Below are 22,364 nucleotides of genomic sequence, written 5' to 3' on the forward strand. Positions count from 1 at the left end.
AAAAAAGGTTGGGGGACATTTTTTTTTCTTGTGGAAATAGTATTATGTTTTGACATGTTTTGTATTTTTTCCTCAATAGAACCCAAAGAAAATGTCTTTTTGAGTTAAGGAAAACCAATTTTTATTCACAGTAATTCACACTCCAAATATCTGTAATTATCTAAGTCCAGTTTCTGTCTCCTGATGATTTTCTCCTTGTTTCTTCCCATCTTATTCCACACTGAATTCAGTTTCACTGCAAAGTTCTCATCTGCAGGGGGAGGTTTGTTGTTACTGTGGCTGTTGTTTGCTCAGAAGATGTAGAATGAACATCCTACTCTCAGTTAAAAAAGGCAATATTTCAGTACCGCATGACTCAGAAGGGCCATGCACATGCCTCCAATGCATAGCAGAGGAACATCCGGGTGAATAGCCTTTCATAATCCGTACCCTCCCTTTCAGGGAATGACCAGGTTGGCCAGACTTTGCAGTGTGGGTCATCACCAGCACACACCTCAAATACACCCAGGGAAACCCTTCCTTTGCTACTTTAGAAAAGTACTCAGATAACTAAGTATAAAAACAGGAATGAAATACACTTATTATAAACTCTATTTCATGTAAACTTACTGACAGTTGGTCTAACTCATACAGTACCTAGAAGACTAGGAATAACTCACTTTGAATTCAGGAATTATTATAAGTGATGGGCAGAAACCAGCATTAGCAAAAGTCGATCTTTTTCACTATATAAATAAGGCCAGATGGGCTCAGGTGGAATGCATTTAAGTTGGTGCATTTTCCCACATGCACATCTCTAATTGATGAGGAAATTGCCCCATCCTTCAGAATTGCCTGGCATTTACTACTGCAGTAAGGTGCACTTAGGAAAGAAACATTGCTCTAAACTTTCACATTTTCTCAGGTACATCCCATGACGCAGCCTGGGTTATAAATCTGGACCAGAAGAAACCTATTACACCATACAAAATGTAATGAAGGCGAGATCAAATTTAAAGGGCATAGATTCCAATTTTGCTCTTGTATCAAATTCTCAGGGACTTAAGCTGTCTGTGAAGTGTTGCAGAAGAATCTCACAATACTAATTGATTGAGCAATAAAATGGCAGATGAAATTCCGTATGAAAAAAATGCAAAGTAGTGCACATGGGAAAAATAACCTTAACTATACACACATGATGATAGGCTCTAAATTAGCTATTATCACTCAGGAAAGAGATCTTGAAGTCTTTGTGGATAGTTTCCTGAAAACATTGTCTGCATGCTCAGAGGGAAATGGCATTTTAGGAATGATTAGGAAAGGAAATGAGTAAAACAGAAATTAGTTTTACACCTGAAAAAACCTCTGCTGTTCTGTGTGACCTACTCCTCAGAAAGCTGTAAGAAGAAGCAGAGAGAATTGTGGCAAGGAGGATTGATCTATAGTATAGACTACAGGATATAGGAGGACAGAATAGATGGAGTAGGATTCTTCACATCTGAAGAGGTGAGTGAAGGGTAATATTATAAATGTATAGAAAACTGTGGATGATACAGCATTTTAAGTCTTTTTTCGATTTTTACCTCTTTTTTATTGAAGAAGTGTCAGGGAATAGTCAAAATAAAATAAGGTTTAAAACAAACTAAATAAACTGCTTTCTTAGAATAGGTTTATAGAGCTTGTTTGCATAAGATGCTGTGGACACTGGAAGTAAATATATGGAAATAACAACTGTAGGCAACACTTCAACACAAGGATCTCTATGAAATCTTCAGTTTAGACACCTTAAAGCCCTGGCTGTCAGGAGGTGAGAGCACTCAGCAAGGAAGAACCTTTCCAAAGTTCCTTCAAGTTTAAATGAAGGACTGCTCATCTTCTCATACTCTTCCCTAATAAACCACTATCAGTTAATGTTGGACATAGGATAATGTTCTACGTAGACATTAAGTCTAACTTAATATGACATTTCTTAATTATAATAGTGTTGCCACATTTTTCTCAAACTGAAATAATCCTGACTGTTATCCGCGTGATTTAAAGCATAATCAGGATTTTTCACTTTCTGCAGGACGACCACGACAACCTCTCCTTTCACAGTCAAGGTCTCCTACCATATCACTTTAATTTCTGAAGTTCAGTAAGTTTGCAAAGAACGATGTTAGCATCCAGCGTGGTAGAAAGCAGTGGGACCAGGTGGATGAACTTACTCAAAGCCAAATGGATTGCACTACACTTGTTTCAGTATCAACGTAACACTCTTGATGAGAAACACTATTAAAAATAATTACCTGTTCTGTCTACCCCAGAATTTAGATGGATGAAAAATGTCAGTAAAAACAAAAATGTGAGAAAACGCTGTAAAGTGATTTCCGCAAGACGAGTTCTGCTACCGAAAGGAAACTGTATCTTGTTCTGGTGCCCTGCTAATCTATTCAGTGCCGCTGGTATCGCTTCAAAAGGGGACATGAGATCATGCCAGAGGGTGGAGTGTAAAAAATTCTACATAGATGATTTGTATTTTATTTACTTTTTATTGCCCAGAAGTGCTAAGCACTTCACAAAAGACATAGCCTTGTCCCAGAGTTTACAGTCTAATGGATCCAGTTGACAGATATGTGAGCTACAACATTTCATAAGGCAAGAAAGGACTAAGAAAGGACAGGGTGTTGAGTCAATTGTCTTCTCCATCATTCATTTATCGCTGAAGCATTTCCAGTGACCACACAGTGAAAGCTGCAAGGAGAATTGCATTTGAAGCAAGAATAATCTAAATGACTGAACCCACTTTAGGGTTGGAGCTCTGTGCCCAGACGGTTGTGCCATGGGGATCCTTCATGCCACAGACGTTTGCCAACTCTGAAGGAGCTCACGTAGCAGCACCGGCACACAGGCCAGGGTCAGGGTGTTGTCCGTTCTCACGCTGTCACTGCCTCAGCGCACCTGCAACCTGATGGGGAGGGATGGTGGTGGAGCTCTGTTTCTGTGCCTCTTGCTAGCAAAATTGCTCTTCTCTTCTCCTTTCCTCCTCTCTGTACTGCTAATTGTCTCAACCTATCCTTGATAATTAGCACAACTTCACTTTTGCCCTTTCTCCATCAGGTTCTCTTCTCCCTCACAAAGTTACATGTCTCCAGACACATAATGGCATGCCTTTTTAATATATTGAGTAGCTGGGATTGGCAGTTTTGTTGCGAGAACATACAAATATGAATCAAAGCTGCTACTTGAGCATGTGGGTATTTCTCAGTACATATGCATCACAAACTCTGCCCATACGCCAAAGTGTCTGTCTCCTTCATATCCTGCTCTTCCTCTGGGATTCTCATAAGGTGAACACCTCTGCCATCTTCTCTGCAGTTTTATTCCTCCTGGCTAACATACAGCCTTAATTTCTTCTCTTGCACAGATCTTCTCATATTATTCCAGTTCCTGCAGGTTCTTTTCATGAATGTATTTAGTCCAAGCACAAACTATCTGATCAAGAAAATAGCCAAGGGTTTCCAGTCCTTGCCAGAGGGAAAAAGCATCATATTCATGCATCTTCTGCAGGAGGATTCATTCAGGTGCTGCAGCAGATAGTTGGCCTCTCAGCTCATGCTCTAAAGAGCAAGTCTTCTCCAGTGGTGGCCTTCAGGCAAGGCCAACATGAGCTGTTAACACGACCTAAGGCAAAGAAAGCATTTGCCACCAACTACCAGCAGTCCCCTCTAGACTCCCTCTAGTCTGTCCACTCCACACTCTTTATACATTCAATAAAACATTATACAATAATTTTTTTAATTTCTCTGATACTTTGTTGCGTAACTCAGAGATCTGTCCCCCTATCCCTTAATCACCTACCACAACCTTCACAGTTTGCCTGAAGGCAACTGAGGAGAGCCAGGGACCCCAGTTCAGAAGTGGCTTCATGCAACAGCTCTCCAGCAGCCACCAGGAAAACACACAAACTCTCCCCTCTGGTCTCCTCTTGCTTGGCAGCGTACAGCTGTATTGGCTTTCTGTGGCAAGGTCAGGGTGGGGGGGGCTGCAGGGGTGGTCTCTGTGAGGAGACACCAGGAGCTGCCACCATGTCAGACACAGCCAGTTTCATCCAGCTCCAAAACAGAACCACCGCTACCCAAAGGTGAGCCCATCAGTGATGCTGGTGGCACCTCTGTGATGACGTGTTTAAGAAAGGGTGAAAAAATGCTGTGCAGCAGCTGCATGAGAGAGAAGTGAGAAAAATGGGAAAGAAACAGTCCTGCAGACCCCAAGGTCTGTGAAGAAGGAGGGAAGGAGGTGCTCCAGGTGCTGGAGCAGAGATTTCCCTGCAGCCCATGGAGAAGAACATTGTGCAGCAGATATCAACCCTGCAGCCTGTGGATGACCCCACACTTGCAGCAGGTGGGGATGCCTGAAAGGAACAAGCAGCCCATGGAAAGCCCATGCTGGAGCATGCTCCTGGCAGAAGCTGTGGCCCGTGGAGCGGAGCCCACGCAGGAGTAGGTTTTCTGGCAGGAGCTGTGGCCCATGGAGAGGCTATGCTGGAGCATCCTGTTCCTGAAGGACTGTACTGTATGAGAAGGACCCACACTGGAGCAGAGCAAAAGCATTAGAAGCAAGGAGCACAGAGAGGAAGTGTTCCGGACTGAACAGAACCCCCACTCCTCATCCCCCTGCTCTGCTCCAGGGGAGCGGGGGGAGGAGGGGGGGAAGAAGAGTCGTGAAAGCAGAAGTGGAGTCTGGGAAGAGGTGTGTGGGGAGGGTGTTTTTAGTTTTGTCTTTGTTTCTCACCATCCTACTCCATTCTTAACTGGCAACAAATTTACTCTTCCCCAAGTTGAGTCTGTTTTGCCTGTGATAGTAATTGGTGAGCGTTCTCCCTGTCTTTATCATGCTCCATGACCTTTTTCATCTTATTTTCTTCCGCTGTTCTGCTGGGAGTGAGAGCGCAGCTTGGTGGGTGCTCGGCAGTCAGCCATGGTTAACCCACCAGAGCAGCAGTCACTCTAAAGACTTCCCTCACCTTTCTTCCGCTCCAGCCCTAATCTTCATTACATCCCTGTCACCTTTCCTGTTCCAGTTTTGTTGTAAGATAAACGTTATGATCAATTACTTAGTCATCTGCCATTTACTTCTCAAAACTTAGTGAAATGGGATTTTTCCCCTTATGACACTGCAACTCTTTCCCCCCCCTCCCCGTGTCTTTCAAATGAAATTGCTATGGTGTCCTCTTTCCCTTTCTTCCCTCTGCGTTCCATAGTTTCAAAAATGATCCTGAGATGCCTAAGCTGGGGAGCGTCAAGTAGAGGATCAGGTTATTTCCAGCAATAGCACTGAGTGACACCCTTACAGGAATACTGGGTCCATCTCTGATAGTCAACGTTAGAAAGCAAAGCTAGAAAAATGCAGGTTTTAACAAATGAGAGTGGGTAACAACTGGAACAACTTACCCAGGAAAGTGATGGATTTCCTGTCTCTTGAAGTCTTTAAATCAAGATTGGATGTTTCACTGGAATGTGTGTTCCAATCCAATAGAAATTACAGACTTGGTGTAGGAACTGCTGGGTGAGACTCTTGGTCAAATCAGATTAGACCTTTGTGTGAAATGGTTCCTTGTGGACTCTCAAATTAAGTTGAAGTTAACATGCTGCCATTCTATTTGAAAAAGACCAAAGCATATTCCTTAACTCAGTTGGTAGGCAGTAACTTGCTGTGGCACTATGACGGACATATGTCTAAAATCCTAAACTTTTATACATATTTGGCATGAATTCACATGAGTATGTGTCACCAAATTAACTAAATGCTTTGCCTGTTTCCAAATTCATTTGCTCCTAGAGGTGAAGAACCACCCAGCCACTAAGGAATGGAAATATTCCATTTTCAGTACTTCTCACTTGCATTTACAAAGTCAAAAAATTGAATGCTAAGGGATGGAAGAGGACCCTAATACTGGCGAGAATGTAGGGAGACGAAGGAGGCAAGGCAAGGAAGAAGAAAACAAAGACAAGCAAGAATAAAAGCAGAGGTCACAAAAAGCCATGGGTAAGTATCATGAAGCACAAGCCTGCAGATTCAGAGGAAGGATGGGAATACGTGGAGGGAAAGTAAAGGGAAGTAGAAGACTTACTGAAAAATAATGGAATGAGTATTCTGAATTGAGGGTGAAGTCTGTTTGCCACTGATCTGCAAGGAAATCTCTGAAAAAGTAATTTACTTACAGGAACCCCACACCCTCCCAAACACACACATGCATAGGCACAGCCACTCATACAGTCACACATGCCCATGCAGATAAGTTTTTATATATATATATATATGTGTGTATATATATATATATCTGTTTTCAGTGTTCTTTGCTTGGTCTTCGGGGTATGTGGGCAAGGCTAAGGCACTCACAGTCTTGCTTCAGGAATCACTGTCACCTTCTGCATCAGCTAAACAGAGTGTCTTTCACCCCAAAACAGGAAAGCTTGGGGGCTCTCAGCAATAAACTAAGAAAGCAAACCTGAGTGAAAGCAGCCAAAACTCTGGTCTTGGAGCAAATCTGTGTGTTTGAACACGGAGCCACAAAGTTCACCTTAAAAATCAATATTCTTTCATATTACAAATTAACATTTTACAAATAATTTACTGGAGCTCCAATCATTCCCTGTGACTGACAGAAATCTCTCTGCAAAGCCACATGCGAGACTAGAAGCTCCCTTCTCTGACACGCAGCTATTGTTGGATGACTTCATTACCTATCATTTATTATATATATCTTTTAATTATTAACTGCAGTATCCCCAGACCTCTGGCAGCAGCTCTGGGGAACTTTCAAGGCTTGGAAAGAAAAATCCAAAGGCACCAAAAAGAAGGGTCTAGACACACACACAAAAAAACCCTTCGTTATTTTCCCCACCTGAAAAAGCAAAAAAAAGGAACAAGGAAAAATAATAGGAAAGGCGGCGGCATAGGAGCAGCGAAGTTTGCCTTCCCGTCGCCCCCCCTCCCTCCGGTGCGAGCGCCCGCGGGCGCGGAGCGCATCCCCGCTCCCGTGCCCCCGCTCCAGCCCGCGCCGCCAGCGCGGAGGGGTCCCGCTCCGCCCGCGCCGAGACCCCCGGCTGCGCGGGTGGGGGGGTGTCCGGCCTGCCCAGCGCATGCAGATACGCCCTGCCGCCTTCATTAATAATAATTGGTACTTAATAACCCCATCCGCGCGAGCGGCGGGCTGCAGCGGCCGCGCCCCCCCCTCCCCGGGCAGAGCCCGGGGCAGCCGCCTCCCCCGGCCCCCCCGCACCAAGCCCCCCGCACCAAGCCCCGCGGTGGCTGCGCGCCCGCGGACGTGCGGGAGACAGGACCGGGGTGGGGGGGAGGGGGGGGAGAAACCCCCCAAAAAATCAACAACAAGAAATAGCCCCCCGCCGCTTCCGCCGGCGCTGCAGTGTCCACCGGGCGCCGCGGGTGGCTCCGCGGGGCGGCGCGGAACGGGGCGGGGGGGGTGCGGGAGGGGGATGCGGGGGGGGGGGGGGGGTGCGGCGCACGGCGCATGTCCGCCCGCGCCGCGCCGCGCCGGCAGCCGCCGTTCCCCCCCGCCGCCAAACTCACCACCATCTTCTGCATGTGCAGCGCTCGCAGCCGGACGGAGACCGCTCCCCGGCGATGGAGACTGCGGGAAACGCGCGGCGCGGCGGGATGGCTTGCTGAGGCGGCGGCCGGCCGAGAGCCAGAGCGCGGGCGGCGGGGAATCGCGAGCAGATACTAAAACAACACACACACAAAAAAAATAAAAAAGAGAGAAGAAAAAAAAAAAGAAAAAGGAGGAAACCCCTCGTTTCCTCCCCTTTCCCTCTTTTTGCTTTTTCCTTCTGTTATTTTTTTTTTTAATTCTTGATTTTGTTTGTAGCCGTCTCGTCCTCGATGCCTCTCTGAGCAGCACCCAGCGAGCGAGCGGGAGAAGGCGAGGCAGAGAGGCAAAAGAGAAGATGAGGATAATTTGCAGGCAGCTTGTCTTGTTGTTTTCTGGCTTTTGGGGACTAGCGATGGGAGCTTTTCCTAGCAGCGTGCAAATAGGTAAGCGCTGCATCGGGCTGCGGGCGTGTGTCTGGGGGTTCGGTCCTGTGCGAAGTGAGTTGGAGGGGATGCTCCGAAGGCAGCTCGCAGATTTCTCCACCGCTCGTTCACCTCCCTGCCTTCATGAAAAATCCGCGTGCATTTGCCTGTGTGTGTGCATCCGTATAGATGTGTGTGCGTCCGTATACTTGTGTGTGCGGGAGGGAGGACGCTTGTCTTTTTGCGGAGCTCCCGCCCGCTCTGGGCTGTGTGGGATCGGGAGGGGAGGAAGGGCTCGAGGCTGATGCCCCTGGGCTGCTTGAGCCCCTCCGGCCCCCCCCTGCCGCCTCTCCCGGGCTCCCAGAGGGATGGCGAGCTCTGTGCACCGGAGGCTGCGGTAGCCGGTGCGGGTGGCGGGTAGAAGGCGACGCTGCCTTTCTTTCCCTTCCCGTAGTTGGAAAGTTTAGGATTTTGTAGGTCTCTCTGTGTAGTCCTGTGCCCCCTCCTCACCCCTTTCCCATCGCCTCCTGCTTCCCTCCTGTCGGACGTGTTTCGGATGGGACGCAGCTATCTGAATTCTTTCCAGCTCAGCTCCATCACTGCATCATTTCTCGTGGACTTGTAAAGATGCTGCTAATAAGGCTGAACTGCTCCCTGCCTGCACATGGCTGCAGAGGAGCAAAGTTCATTATATTCCTGTTCGGTGCAGATTATCCTAGACCGAGTTGGTATTTTCTTTCTTTGTTTTTTTTAATCCAGAAAGCATCGTTCCCCTTAATCAGCCCGCCACTTGATGTAAGAGGCTGTTGAGTAGCTGATTTACCAGTGTGTTCGGTATCAGGGAGATGGAGGCTAAACACTTTCAAAGGTCACTGTAATCATGACAAATCTGGGTATTTATGTATGAAAGGCTGGAAACTGAGAAGTCAGAAAAGAGGCATGAATGCATCAGGGAGGTTAAAATCGATTGAGGACAGTGATTTAAAGGCAGCGGTTGTGATTATGAATATGATCAGTCCCTTATCCATTAAAGTCTCAGGACTTGCCTTACTGTGCAGCTTTGGGAGAGACAGTTGCTTGGTGTGACAAGATAGTTAGTAGCTTACAAATAATTCACCCTGCTTCCTTTGCTTTTTTTTCTGTTTTTTTGTAGGTGGTCTCTTCATCAGGAACACAGATCAGGAATATACTGCTTTTCGATTAGCAATTTTTCTTCATAACACCAGCCCCAATGCATCCGAAGCACCTTTTAATTTGGTTCCTCATGTAGACAACATTGAAACAGCTAACAGCTTTGCTGTAACAAATGCCTGTAAGTAGACATGCCATTGATCTGTCCATCGTACAGGTAGATTGCAGTGGAAATAACAGAAAACGACATCATTATCTCACATTGCAAATATGTCCAAAAGTGTCTTCACTATGGATACCCTTCGCAGAAGAGCAGAAGGGGCAGCAATCCTTGTTAGTTTCTAACTGGAGCAAAATCCCTTCTCCTGCCTTCTGCTGACTAACCTGATGTGACATTTACTTTAGTGTTATTACTGTAGTTTCTTGCTTCCCGGTTTCTATGGAGATGGATTTTGTTGTTGTAAAGAAAAATTATGAATGTCTCGATCAGTCCACAAATGCCACAGTTACTCTTGTTCGCTTTTGGGTATGGTGTGCCTTGCGTGTTTTTGAAAATGTGCGACAATATTTGTGCTCACAAATGCTTTTCTAATGGCTGGGAAGGAGACAGAGAAGCAGTGGTGTGCAGGATAATATATCAGAGTTGGTTGACGCTGCAGTTGATCTGGTGATGTCACTTGAGGCAGCCCTGCTCTTATATTCTAGGTTGTAAATGTCTCTTATCATCTCGTAATGCATACGTCCTGTGGATATGTCTCTACGCATCCATACATTGGTGCCAAATCAAGTTAGTATCTGATCTACTTGATTTCACAGACCACCTCAAGTGGAACAAATATTCTCTTCCTACTATATATTTTCTACACACACACACCTGCACACACACAGATGCACATACACCACGAGAGGAAAACAGAGAAAGATATGCCCTTACCAAATGAGGTAACATTTACTTTTTTCTTTTTTTTTTTTTTTTTAAGATAAAGCAAAGAATATTTAGCTGAACTTCCTGTATTTAAATCACCTCAGAGTCTTTAGCAGTGGTTAAAACACGTGCTGGGTACTGCCTGATCTCTGAGAGTGGCAAAGCATTATTTCTGTTTGTCTTCATGTATGTCTGGCTTATAAAAAAGAATTCATGTTATTATGTAAGACAGAGGGTTATAGTATGGCAAAGCTGAAGACTGTAGTAGCATGACTACTTTGATGCATGTATTTCAGGACTCTGTAGGTTTTCCTCTGTGGCCTTTAATTTTTCGAATCCCTCCTCTTCATTCAAGAGTGAGCTGCCTCTGGAAGTAGATGCCCTAAGCAACATTGCTGAGCGAGTTTAAAATAGAAACATACTGGAGAAGGTCTTAGTGTTCATCGTGCCTTTAAAATTCGTACTGTGTTTCTCTCCGCTTTCTCACAGCCATCTCTGTGGCACTTTTTAATATCTAAACATACCATGTACTGTGCAGTTCTCATGTATAATTTATTGAATGATTGCTAAATTTATTTAGACGAGTCTTTGGTACTCCCAAGTTTCAGATGACCTTGCCACCTTATTTAACATGAAAAGCTTCTGAGCTGCCAAAATGGCTCCATTCATTTTATGCAGGAAAGATTGATGTCCTATTAAGTGTGAATTCTGTATTAAGCAATGTATTAGTTGCGTTTAGCGTGAAAATCAGTATCAAATTCCATAAGGAGAAAACATTTAAAAAGGTGCTTTGAAGCCGGAAGGAATCAGATGTATGCAGGTGTAGTTCATTGAGAAAATATTACAATGCATGTCAACTTTTGCAGGCACTGATTATATATTCCATGAAGTTGAATGACACAGTAGCTTTTTTAAACTTTAATTTTTAGTGAAAGGGGAGGGGACTAAAATTGTGGCATATTGAAATCCGTAATTTCAGGTGAAGTCAACTGGTTTAGATTCTGCCTACGCATCCAGTTCTACCAAATAATTTCTGAGGCTATTCTTACTTTTTGGATTAAGGGTATTGCACAGCATTTCCGTTTGGATGTTAGTGAATTAATTCTAATTTGCATAAATATTAAATTGTCTAAAATTGAACCACTTCTTTGTGTAAGCCTAACACCATAGAATCAAAAAGGGTTTGCCCAAAACTTTCCTCATTTAGACTGTTCACAGCAGATTCTTCGCTCTCATTCCAACCACCTTGGGTTATGTTTACCTTGCATTGTTTTAACCGAGGAAAACCTGTCCCCTTATGTTTGCTGTCGTCTAAAGAAACAATGATTCGTAACCTGATCCTTTTTTTTTTTAACTGAACCCAGTTTCAGTTCCAAAGAGTTTAATGACTCAGAGATGCTGAACCTTTACAGTATGGGGGGAGGCAGAGAAAGAGGGGGAAAGTAAATGTATATGTTTATGTGTGTGTATGGTCATAATTCTGTACAGGTCTGTATTAAATAGGCGTAATTCTACAGGCCTTATATTGGTTTGTACTTCCCACTTAAACCAACATGTATTTTTGCATCAGACCAAGTTTGTATTTATTTCACATTTTGCAGTCTCGTGCCAATAATCCAACTGCTTCTTTTTTTTAAACATTTTAATACTGAAAAATATTTTTTCTGTCTACTGAAAGCCAATTTTTCTCCTAATGAAATGTAGGCAAACTGACTGACAACTGAATGAACATACTGCCCGTCCCTTAAGCCAAATATGAGCAGAATCCTGCAAAAATCAATTGTCTGATAGCTGGAGGACACCGGCTTCCATGTGATTGAATTTGCTGGCTTGACAGAGGCTTCTAAAGCGCAGATGTGTGAGATTTTCTAACCTAATTAAAGAACCCCCACCATCAGCTCTGAATTAAGTGATTTCATGGAAATATGAAATGATAACTCTATGCTGAACCGCTGTGAAACAGCAGCTTTGGATCTTGCTGTTTGTGTAGAAATTACTTAGCGCACACGTCCTCAGGTATACAGTACAAAAGCATTAGAGCTGCTGGACTGAAATGAATATTCATGTGAGTTCAAGCATAAAGCTCTGAGACATGACCAGTTGCCTGTATTTCTGTTTCCATTTGCTGCAGATGTTACTTGTGAGGATTCAGGGCCTGGCCCCTTGTGTGTGTTAGGGACAGTAAACAGACCATTTCAAAGGATTATGGATGGTATATTAGCAGGTAACTCACTGCAATGTTGAAAAAAATTGAATATTTTTTCCTTTCATTAGTTAATAACATATAGCCAAATGCTCACCCAGGAGTACTCTTGGAACTGGCATAATTTGTATATTCAGTTTAATATCTATCTTCTAATGGTTATCTTACACATTTTTGTTTTCTTTAAACAGGCCCAGAACATTAGTATTTTTGTTGTAAATGACAAATACATATGGAACAGGTTGCTTAAGGAGGTAGACTCTGTTGTAAGTTTGCAAACTATACCAGTTTAGAGATAGTTCTCTTTCTTCCTCTTCCCATTGGTGTGTTTTATTTAAACTCTGTTCATTTCTTTTGCACTACATACTTTATTCAGAGAATCTCTCTTACTGACAGAGAGAGCTGAAATTATTGCAAAACATGAATAGTACAAGATTCTTACACATCAGAACACAATACACCAAAGCTGAAACATTTGACTATTGGCATACGTTGGTTTGCACATTCTAAGCAGGAAATTTTGCTCATGATTGGAAATCCACCTTCAGCTTGATTTGAGATGTTGGAGCAATGCATTGATTTTTGGAGAGGATTGTATCTATTTATTCTTTAGCTGAATGCGGAATAATGTTCTCCACTCCATGCACCATCTATATTACAGTAGTATATCTCAGCAAAGCAGTCAACATTAAACTTGCTTGCATACTTTTGAGAGGTAGCTCTATAATTGGGCAAAGAACTGTTTGCCTTCCAGCTCTCACCTTGTAGTTGAGAATTTTTCTGTTGAAGTTTTGAAAATCCTGAAGGTATCACCTGTCTTGCAGTTCTTGTACAGGAATAGGCTAAATGGGGAAGAAAAGAGATCGATTCAAGTCTTTCATCAGTGTTTCGTACTAAAAGTATGGCTTTTCCCTTTGAGTCTGTTTGACTTCATGTGTATTCTGAGATTAATATATTCCTAATAAGTGTAATTTGGGGTAAATCAAACTCTCCTTTTGTTTCATCTTTTGCACGATTTTAATCTCCCCCCCCCCCATCCCCCCAAAATATAGCTTTGTTTATTATGTGCCATACAGATCACAAGAAGAAAAGCATAGTGGAATTAAAAACTTTGTATTTTGGAAGAACTTTCTTCTTTTTCCAAGAGTTAGTCTCTTGGACTTTTATGCCCTCTGGACTGATGCGGGGTTGATGATCTGAATTTGGAGGACCTGATTCTGCCTCAGCAGCATCGATGCAGTTTCTGGGTGAGCTCCACCAAGGTCAGAGGCAGCCCTGGGGATAGACAGGAACCTCCCTCATCCCCCTTCCCTCTCTGAGGATCTGTCTCTGGGCTTGTGCTTGCTGGTGAGGGGAGCAGCACTGTCATTTTGGAGTTAACTTTTCTGCTGAGACATCCCGAAAGCTAAGGAAATAGACTCAAATGTAGTGTGGCCTTTATATTGTGACTATCTGTCATTTTACTTATAGCAGTTTCAGCTTTGATTTGCTAAGTTGCGTCATAATGGGATTTTCATTAAATTTGGTTATTAATTCTGCTTTATAATTACAACTCAATTTAGCAATAGGAGTGTAACCTTAGTTTACTAATCAGTGTCACTTAAAACTGTGGTGTTCTTTATTTAGAAAGTGAGGTTTCATACAGCTGAACGGTGTTTTGCTATCAAGAGCAGTACAGTATTCCCAGGGATGTGGTTTGGAGTGTATTGAGAGTTACCATAAAGGCATACCATACGGTCAGGTTTGAACTGCAAAAGCAAATAGTGTGCCAGCTGGCTAGAAAAATGGAACTGGATTAAATTGTACCCTTCTAAAATAGGATCGATTATAAAAACCCATTTGAAGTCAGTGTTTTGCTTTAATACATGGAGTTTATCTCAAGCTAGACTCCCAATTATTGAAAACATTTTTTCTTAAAATTTCTATTATTAGCACTTGCTGATGGAATCAAAGAATATATGTGTACTTGGGTGTAATTTGCTGTAAAAAGGATTCTGTATATTTTTGAGAAATAAGAAGATCCGTATTCAAATTGTTCCGTATCTCTGAATGTGATACGTGTAAGTAGCTGTACAGCAGAGAGAAAATCAGCCATCGATAGCTCCAATCCATCAGAGTCTGGATTTAATTTTCAGGGTTATTGCTGAGAAAATAAATTGTGGGCCTTTGCTGAAATGTAGTCAGATTTTTTCAGTGCAAATTCAGAACATGCATTTCCCTGGCATGAAATAAGACTTTTGTCCTAGCATGTTATTGGACTGGCTAAAACTGTAAACTCAAAAGCTTTATTATAGGCTACAGAATTAATTTAATCTTCATTTCAGAGGATTAATAACAAGGATTGTGTTCCTTCATTTCTCCTGCAGAAGCCAACGCAGTGCAGTGCTTCTTGTGTAGGACAAACCACTTTAACAAGTAAATTAAATTGATTAACTGCAGCTTTATCATTGTAATCTAAGTTTGTATGCTAGTCAAAATAGCTCATGCATTTCATTTTTAGGTCTTGATTGTTTTGAGACTTGCTTCTTCATGAGAGAGGAAGCCATCTGCTTTGATTTCTTAACGGTTTTAGATTCTATTGTGAATTGTGCAAACTCAGATTGTGAGCAGGTAAAGTTCTTTGGATTTAAACGTGTTGGATCAAATAATCTTTTCTCATCGTTCTTATTCGTTAATATGTGACTGATTTAAAGGGGATGCAATATGTGTTAGTGCAAAAGTGAAGAACTCTGTATGATTGCACCAGTGTAATTAAAATGAAAAACTGGCCTCCTCTCCGGATTTCCATTCCTCTGGGTACCTGGCTTGAGGCAGAGATTTTGGACTAGTACAGCACCGAGCCTGCTTCTGCAACTTAGGTGGGCATACCTATACCGAAGTTATGTGTTGGGAGACACAAAGTCAAACTAGATAATTTATTCCTGTGTAAATCAAGTGTTCTTCTTCTGAATTTGGAAGAATAAGTTTGCACAAGAGAGTACCTCATCACTGCGTCTTGTTTGGAAATTTTGGTGTTGCTTCACTTTTAACAGTTTTCTCAGAAGTTTTATTGTCTTCCACTGTCTAGTTTGGGTTCTTACATAACTTTGTATTTTTATTTGTTTATTTTAAAGATCTTACTGGCTTTTAACAATGCTGATATGGATGCAATTATCAATGCAGTTACAGGTGGAGTACTCTTAAAAGTTCTGCATCAGTGATATATCTTTTCAGGCACCTAAGTTCTAATAGGGAGGCTGTCTTACACTTTGGCACTCAGGGACATTCAGGTATTTTCCAGAGTACTCAGCAGCACCTGCCTTCCCAATGGGAGCTGCTTGCTGCTGAGCACGTTGGAAAATCTGTCCTTGACTGTGTGATAATGCGTGGGTCAGCTGTCTTGTCTCGACAGTGTTACTTCCTTGTGAGGACAGGGTTTCTTCCCTGTTTTTTTTCCCGTAGTCCTGGTGAAGTGTCTGCCTGACTTGGTCAAATAACTGCAGCTTTTTGTTGGGTTCCTGGTTCCTGATGGAAAGAATATGGAACCAGAGTGTCACCTACGCATCCCCTTTGTCTTGGCAGTGTGCTGTAAAGACCCAGCCTGTCCTTCCTCTTCACCAGGTTCCGCACAAGCTGATTATAGATGAGCTTTATGTTGGACCCAAGGGGGAATACCAGGATACTTATTAATAAGCTAGTGTTTTTGCTGGGTTTTGGCCAGCTATGATAACATTAACAAATTCCAGTTCAAATATCGTCCCTTGTCCTGCAGTTCTTTCCCTGGGCGGAGCTGTCTGTGATTTAAACAGGGACTCTACCTGAGCTGGGATTGCAGACTGAAGCCCATTATAGTGAAGGAATAGTAGGAATCAGCTTTTTTGCAAGGTGAACAGATTCTTATTCTTTCGTTTCATAGCTCAATTTTTTCAGAGTATTGAATTGCTTAATTATTGTTTTTGGTTTTGGTTTTTTTTAAAATATATGTTTAGAAATTGGACCCCTGGTACATAATTGCCTATTTTAAAAGAATGTCATTTGGGCTACTATTTTCTTGTGTTCCGTAGTCTATTTCAGTGGTGTATTTATATGCAGCCATTGCTTCTGAAAAGTGCAGTCTTGTGCAGGACCTTTCTATATTCTAAAGTCATGGAGAACATGGGCATGACTACAAGCTTTTTTCTGTCTGTAAATACAAATAGAGCACCACAGAAGCAAAAAGCACATAACTTTTCACCACCTTATTTATTAGATTTTTTGCAGAGAAAGGCTTTAAACACATTTTGAAGACTGATACTAAAATATATCAGTTTTTAACTATGCATAACAGTTCCTCTCTTCCTCATTTGGAGACCCTCTGTAGGGTAAATTCTCTGCCATTTCTGCATGCACACTCTTCCAGTTGCTTTTATTATGTATTTGCATAGTACTCTCTTAAACCCATAAAATTTGAGCTTCATTTTTATTTGCACATCACCTTTTCGTCCAATTCAGGTATGTCCAACGAATATCCATCAAATAGATGTTTTAGGAAAGTTCACAGGTAGTGAGAGTTAATTGCTGAAAAGAATCGAGACTTTTACACTTTGTTTGCCTCAGTTTTCAAATCCATTTCTAAATGGATGTGGAGTTTATGTTTTCACATTGTGGTGCAAAAGGGGATGCATATGTTAGCATTAGAAATTACACAGAATAATTAGGAATTATCGTACAATATGTACAATGTATTATGGTTTTGTTATTTCTTTTCCACAGTTATATGTTATGCTTCATTTCATTTTTTCAAAGATTTCACTGATATCACATGGCTTTTTTTTTTTCCCCACTGTCAGGGTCAGATCTATTTCCTCAGTGCGTAAAATGATTCGTATAGTACATATTCAAGGTAGAGGCAGGGGAAAGAGAGGAAATTCTTGCAGAGCAAAGAGAGTACAAAATGTAGCATATTATTTGTCCACAAAAGCTTCTTGCTCTGCTTTAAGATTCCTTATGTACAGTAGCAGTATTTCACACTACTAGTTAATGTGAGATACAGGTCTGGATTGTGCTGTGTTCAGGTCTGGAAAACATTATGGAGTGTAACTGAAAAACATTTTATCAAACACAGATACATTCATGTAAAATTCAGGTGTAAAAAGCTATAATAATAAAAAAGTGTGTGTGCACATCAGTACATGTAGCCCTTTGTTTCCTCATCGAAGCTCATGGGGGGAAAAGGAACGAGACTTTACAGACCCATAGTCTCATCAGCACAGTTGTGTAGGACCTTGTATTAGTGATTTCCTCCAGGTTTTCTGTGTAGACGTGTCCTGGAGAGTCTTGCTGGTAGACACCTCCAGCCTTGGTAATTTCCATCTCCTTAAACTGAGCAGAGTGTTTAAGAAGGGACTTTTCAAAACCACTGCAGCTGGGAGGAGAATTTCCTTTGAAAATCAATAGTCACATGCTCTTGTCTGACTCAGGAGTTTTTCTCACTTCTACTCCAAGCAGAAAGCACAAGCCAGGTAAGAAGCTGGCTCTTGGTGCTGTTTGCACACTCTGTTGACGCTGTCTGTATGTAGCCGTTCGTGTGGCCTCCAGCTGTGAGCTGGTCAGGGGCTTTTCTTTCCCAGGTCCCGTTTTTTAAATCAGTACCCAGTGTTCAGTACTCCTCTTGAGTGTAAAAGCAACAGGGTAATACTTTAAGTGGTACATTATTATACAGATAAGAATTGGAGTTGCTGTCTGGAGGCACAAGCAAATGTCCAAGTAAAAGAGCATGAGAGGACATTGGTGTGTTGGGAGGACATACTGCTGCGTCTGTTGCAGGATTACGTATGCCCCATGAAAGTGTGTGGCTGGCAGGTCAGGAGCACTGTGATATGGAAGGGATCCAAGTTACAAGTCCAGATACTACAGAAAAGATGTGAAAGCAGTCTGGGGGATGAAATGGTTTCTGATGGCTATGAGCATCAGTACTTCAAAGAAGAAAAAGTAAAGAAGGTCACCAAAATAAATGGGAGAATGGATAGCATGTAATAGTGTTCACAGATTATTGTGGTTTAAGGCCATTTTGATCACCCAGTCTGAATAATGAGATGCTAGTCAGCCAGCCTCAATTAATTTCTTAATCCAACCCATAACCCTTTTCTGGTTGCACACTCACCTTTTTCCAAATACATCCAGTGTAGAATTAAAGACTGAAAGAATCACTGGTAAATTGTCATGTCAGCAACACATCATTTGGACATATCACCCTCTGTCTTTACCTGTGTTGAATGTAGGAATCATACAGAGTAGGCAAGCAGAAAAAAAACGCCTACTGGGTTTGTTGTTGGTCTTTAATTTAGAGAGATACCACAATGAGCATGATTTGCATCCAGGCGTCACAGCTGTGCAGCTCCCAGAGCCCCCTGAGGTTTGTTGTGGCTGGTTGGTGCCGTGTCCCACGCTTACACCACAGCAAGACACATAAGGACTTAGAGGGGCCTTTTTCAACTTCCCTGGAAAAATACTTCCAGCGGACACAAAGAGAGGGTTTTTTCCCTTTCCTGAGAAAGAACATCTCCTAACACCACCACAGGCAGTATGTCTTGGAACAATAGTAGTATAAGCTTGTTAAATATGTTCAAAGACCATTAAGTATAGTTTTGCTAACAAATGTACCCTAATCCCTGTTATTTGTATTCATCTACCTACAAACACAACTTAATGGTCACAGAATCACAGAATGGTAGGGGTTGGAAGGGACCTCTGTGGGTCATCTAGTCCAACCCTCCTGCCGAAGCAGGGTCACCTACAGCAGGCTGCACAGGACCTTGTCCAGCAGGGTCTTGAATATCTCCAGAGAAGGAGACTCCACAACCTCCCTGGGCAGCCTGTTCCAGTGCTCCGTCACCCTCAGAGGGAAGAAGTTCTTCCTCATGTTCAGACGGAACTTCCTGTGCTTCAGTTTGTGCCCATTGCCCCTTGTCCTGTCACTGGGCACCACTGAAAAGAGTTTGGCCCCATCCTCCTGACACCCACCCTTCAGATATTTATAAGCATTTATTAGGTCCCCTCGCAGCCTTGTCTTCTTCAGGCTGAACAAGCCCAGCTCCCTCAGCCTCTCCTCATAGGAGAGATGCTCCAGTCCCCTCATCATCTTTGTAGCCCTCCGCTGGACACTCTCCAGTAGCTCTTCATCTTTCTTGAAGTGGGGAGCCCAGAACTGGTCATGTATGTTACACATATTTCACTTGCTATGAGCCACAGAGGATGTGAATCTATTACTGCTTTTACCTGGAGGGTTTGGGCTGTTAGCTTAAGATATCAAGAGTTATGAATTTAGCTTTGGAAGTCCCTGGTTTCATCTGCTTTGTGTGTTGGAGGAGATGGCAGCCTGACCACAAACATGATGATGAATGAGATTTAATGCACAAGAATGTTTGCAGAAAGCAAAAGTCTGAATAAAGGAATACAAGAATTGTTCCCGTAGCTGTCTTTGATGATCTGTTGTGCTATTCTGAATAGCAAACGTATACAGAAAAAGGAAAAAAAGGACAAAACTTTTATTTGCTCACACCGTAAGTCATTAAAACAAGGAGAAATTGTGACACCTCAGCAATTAATTACGGTGTACTAATAGCTGTACATGCAGCGTCCTGTTTACTACCACCCCATCCATTAAATGGTTTGTTTAAATGATTTATTAAACAGTTATTATTAGAATCAGCTGAAAAATGACAAGGTGGTTTTAGATAACCAACTTGGAAAAAGAACAGGCATAGTTAATGCAAATGCATGCTTGCAGCCTACAGTTGGCAAGGTTTGGCCAGGCATTGTGTGCAATGATTTGGAGGCCAGGTAGAAGGTGGCTCTGCCCCGGTTCTTCGGGGACCCTTGCAGACTCAGAAGTGACAGACTGCCTGGAGTAAGGAGTCGAACAAGTTTGAGGCCTAGTGCCTGAAGTTGTTGTTCGCCCCTCCTTTCACCCTCGGTTGGGTGGGAGAATGGGGTTCAAGGTACAGCAGGAGCCGTTCATTTATGGAACAGCGTTATCCAACGGTGGGGAAGGTTTCTGAGGGCGGAGGAAGGACTGACGTGCAGCACTGCTTGCTGCGTGGGGAGTTCTGTGCTTCTGAGGACACCGCAGGAAGGTGTGGCTGGTGCTTGGGAATGAGGGGTTATGGGTGGTGTGAGCCAATATGACTTTGACAGACTTTAAGGTGGACATGTGCCTGTGCTAAGCTGAAAACTTGGTACAGAGGGGGAAGTAACGACTAGTCTGTGTGCACAGCAGAGTACAGCAGGAGCTAATAGACATGAAGGAGCATAAGACTTCAAAGAGAAAGAGGGAAAATTGTGTTCTCTTCCATCAGCCTTCCTCCTGTCCCACCCTGCTTTTTACTGTTATGTGCCCCAGCTTTTCGCAACGAGATGGGAACAGCCTACTGGACGCACCACTGGTGGAAGCAGTGGACACGGGCCTTCCCGAGCTCTGCTGCGCTGGAGGCAGCAGCCGGTGTCCCAGGGGCCAAGTCACCCATCTCTGTCCTGCCCCACACCTAGGGATGAGCTGCTGTGGCTTCTGGGTTCGGCATGTGTTGCCAGCTCCTGTGACATGCTGATTATGAGCAGCCACCAGCTGAACTACTGCGGGGAAAAGAAGGGAAGGGACAGGGCATAAAATGTTTGTTTCTTCGTTACAAACAGGAAAGAAATTATATCCTTATACAACCTCAGAAAAACTGCCTGTTTCCGTCTCTGTCTTGCTTGCCCCAGCGTGCCTTAGACCCCATCGTGGTCAATACTTTAATATGTTAACAGAGTGAAAAGAAGGAGGGAATGGTGGTGGTGTACCACAAAACACAGTTTATACAGATGAATTGGATTGCTTTCCTGCATTCTTCTCTGGGTCTCTGACAGATGCTGAAGGACTCCTGGATTTTTATTTCCTGATGAAAGCCCCAGAAAGCCCATCATTCTGTCAGTTACTGTTTATGATGGGAATCTTTTGCACTTCGGTACAGCTGGCAGGCAGCAGAGCTTCACACCTTAATCACATTTTCTTTGTCAGCCTTTCGCATACTATGCTAAATGGGAGACTAGCAGAAAATCCTTTGAGCAATTACAATAATAGGATAATAATAATTATTGCAGTTTCCTGCACTTATATAGTGTCTGTGAGATTAAAATGAGATCCAGCATAAAATTACCCCTTTGAAAAGGTGTGGATATCCCCTGCCAGCGGGATCGCCTTGAGAAACTGCTATCCATGGCCTCAGCTTCTTGTTCCGTTAGCTTTGCTATGGTCAAGCAGGGCTGTGCTGCCACCTTCCTATTCACGTCTGTGAGCAATTGACTGCACAAATGAAGTCATTAAAGAGAATGTGAATGAGGGGAATTGGCAGCATGAAGAAGGTTTTTTTCCTGTGTGTGGCTGTAAAAGATAGGAGAACGTTAAAGAGTAGTCTCTCCAGTTCAGAGGCGGCATGCTTACATGAGGCATTTTCCTTTCTTGTCTGCACATCATGTAGATCTTGTGAGCATTAGAGAGTTAAATGTGTGCGACCAAACAATGTGACACACAGGTGTACCTTTAAGTCTGCTGGTTTCTTAAGATGTGCATAAAGATAATGCACCACCTTCCTACCTGGTCCTGTGTGTGAAAGTATGGTCTGCAAACTATTGGATTATTGGGACAGTAATTTAGCAGTTTCTATCTACTGAAACAAAAACCCTTTGGGGCCTTTTCCTGGCCCAAAAAAAGTGCTCCACACTTAATTAAAATTACGAAGTTTAACATCAGTCTTTCAAAACATGATACCTATTGTTAGTGCTGTGATGATGAGAAGTTCCTTAAGGATGTGTGTGACCATAATAAGCTGGTGCCATAGTTTTTTCACTGAGACAAAAATAGCAAAGTGATTTTAAACCCTAGATTTTTTTTTTTTTTTGTGATGCAGCCTGTAACTTTCCATGTGAAGAATACAGAACAACTCCAGCTTTTAGTGGGAGTCTGCCCCTTTTTCTCACCTCTCTCAGTGGGTCCAATCAGAGATGGAAGCATCTAACACCTGTCAGAAGAAGTCAGTAATGCAGCAGGCTATCTCCCTCCATCTGTGGCATGGGTGACTGAAAAAGCTGTGTTTCTCACCTCAGTTAATGATGCTT

General features: G+C 42.9%; 1 protein-coding gene and 1 long non-coding RNA gene across 10 annotated transcripts in view; one reads left to right on the forward strand and one right to left on the reverse strand.

The window, feature by feature from the left end:
• Nucleotides 1-2,566: 2,566 nt before the first annotated feature.
• On the reverse strand, nt 2,567-6,142 carry LOC142361123 (uncharacterized). The gene is made up of 3 exons (XR_012763653.1): nt 6,092-6,142; nt 5,412-5,616; nt 2,567-3,642 (listed from the first exon to the last, which is right to left on the reverse strand). It is a non-coding gene; the product is annotated as an uncharacterized LOC142361123 (long non-coding RNA).
• Nucleotides 6,143-7,492: 1,350 nt separating this feature from the next.
• GRIA4 (glutamate ionotropic receptor AMPA type subunit 4) overlaps nt 7,493-22,364 on the forward strand; it is a 254,290-nt gene continuing 239,418 nt past the window's right edge. For 8 of the 9 annotated variants that reach the window (XM_009938500.2, XM_009938501.2, XM_075418087.1 and 5 more), the window contains exons 1-2: nt 7,493-8,016; nt 9,149-9,307. In XM_009938500.2, coding sequence (XP_009936802.1) covers nt 7,929-8,016; nt 9,149-9,307 — 247 coding nt within the window. In that variant the 5' untranslated portion in view covers nt 7,493-7,928. The remainder of the gene's footprint in view (nt 8,017-9,148; nt 9,308-22,364) is intronic. The other variant, XM_009938502.2, reaches the window with a different exon arrangement.

The sequence above is a fragment of the Opisthocomus hoazin genome, chromosome 1, assembly GCF_030867145.1.
Source record: "Opisthocomus hoazin isolate bOpiHoa1 chromosome 1, bOpiHoa1.hap1, whole genome shotgun sequence".
Taxonomy (NCBI): domain Eukaryota; kingdom Metazoa; phylum Chordata; class Aves; order Opisthocomiformes; family Opisthocomidae; genus Opisthocomus; species Opisthocomus hoazin.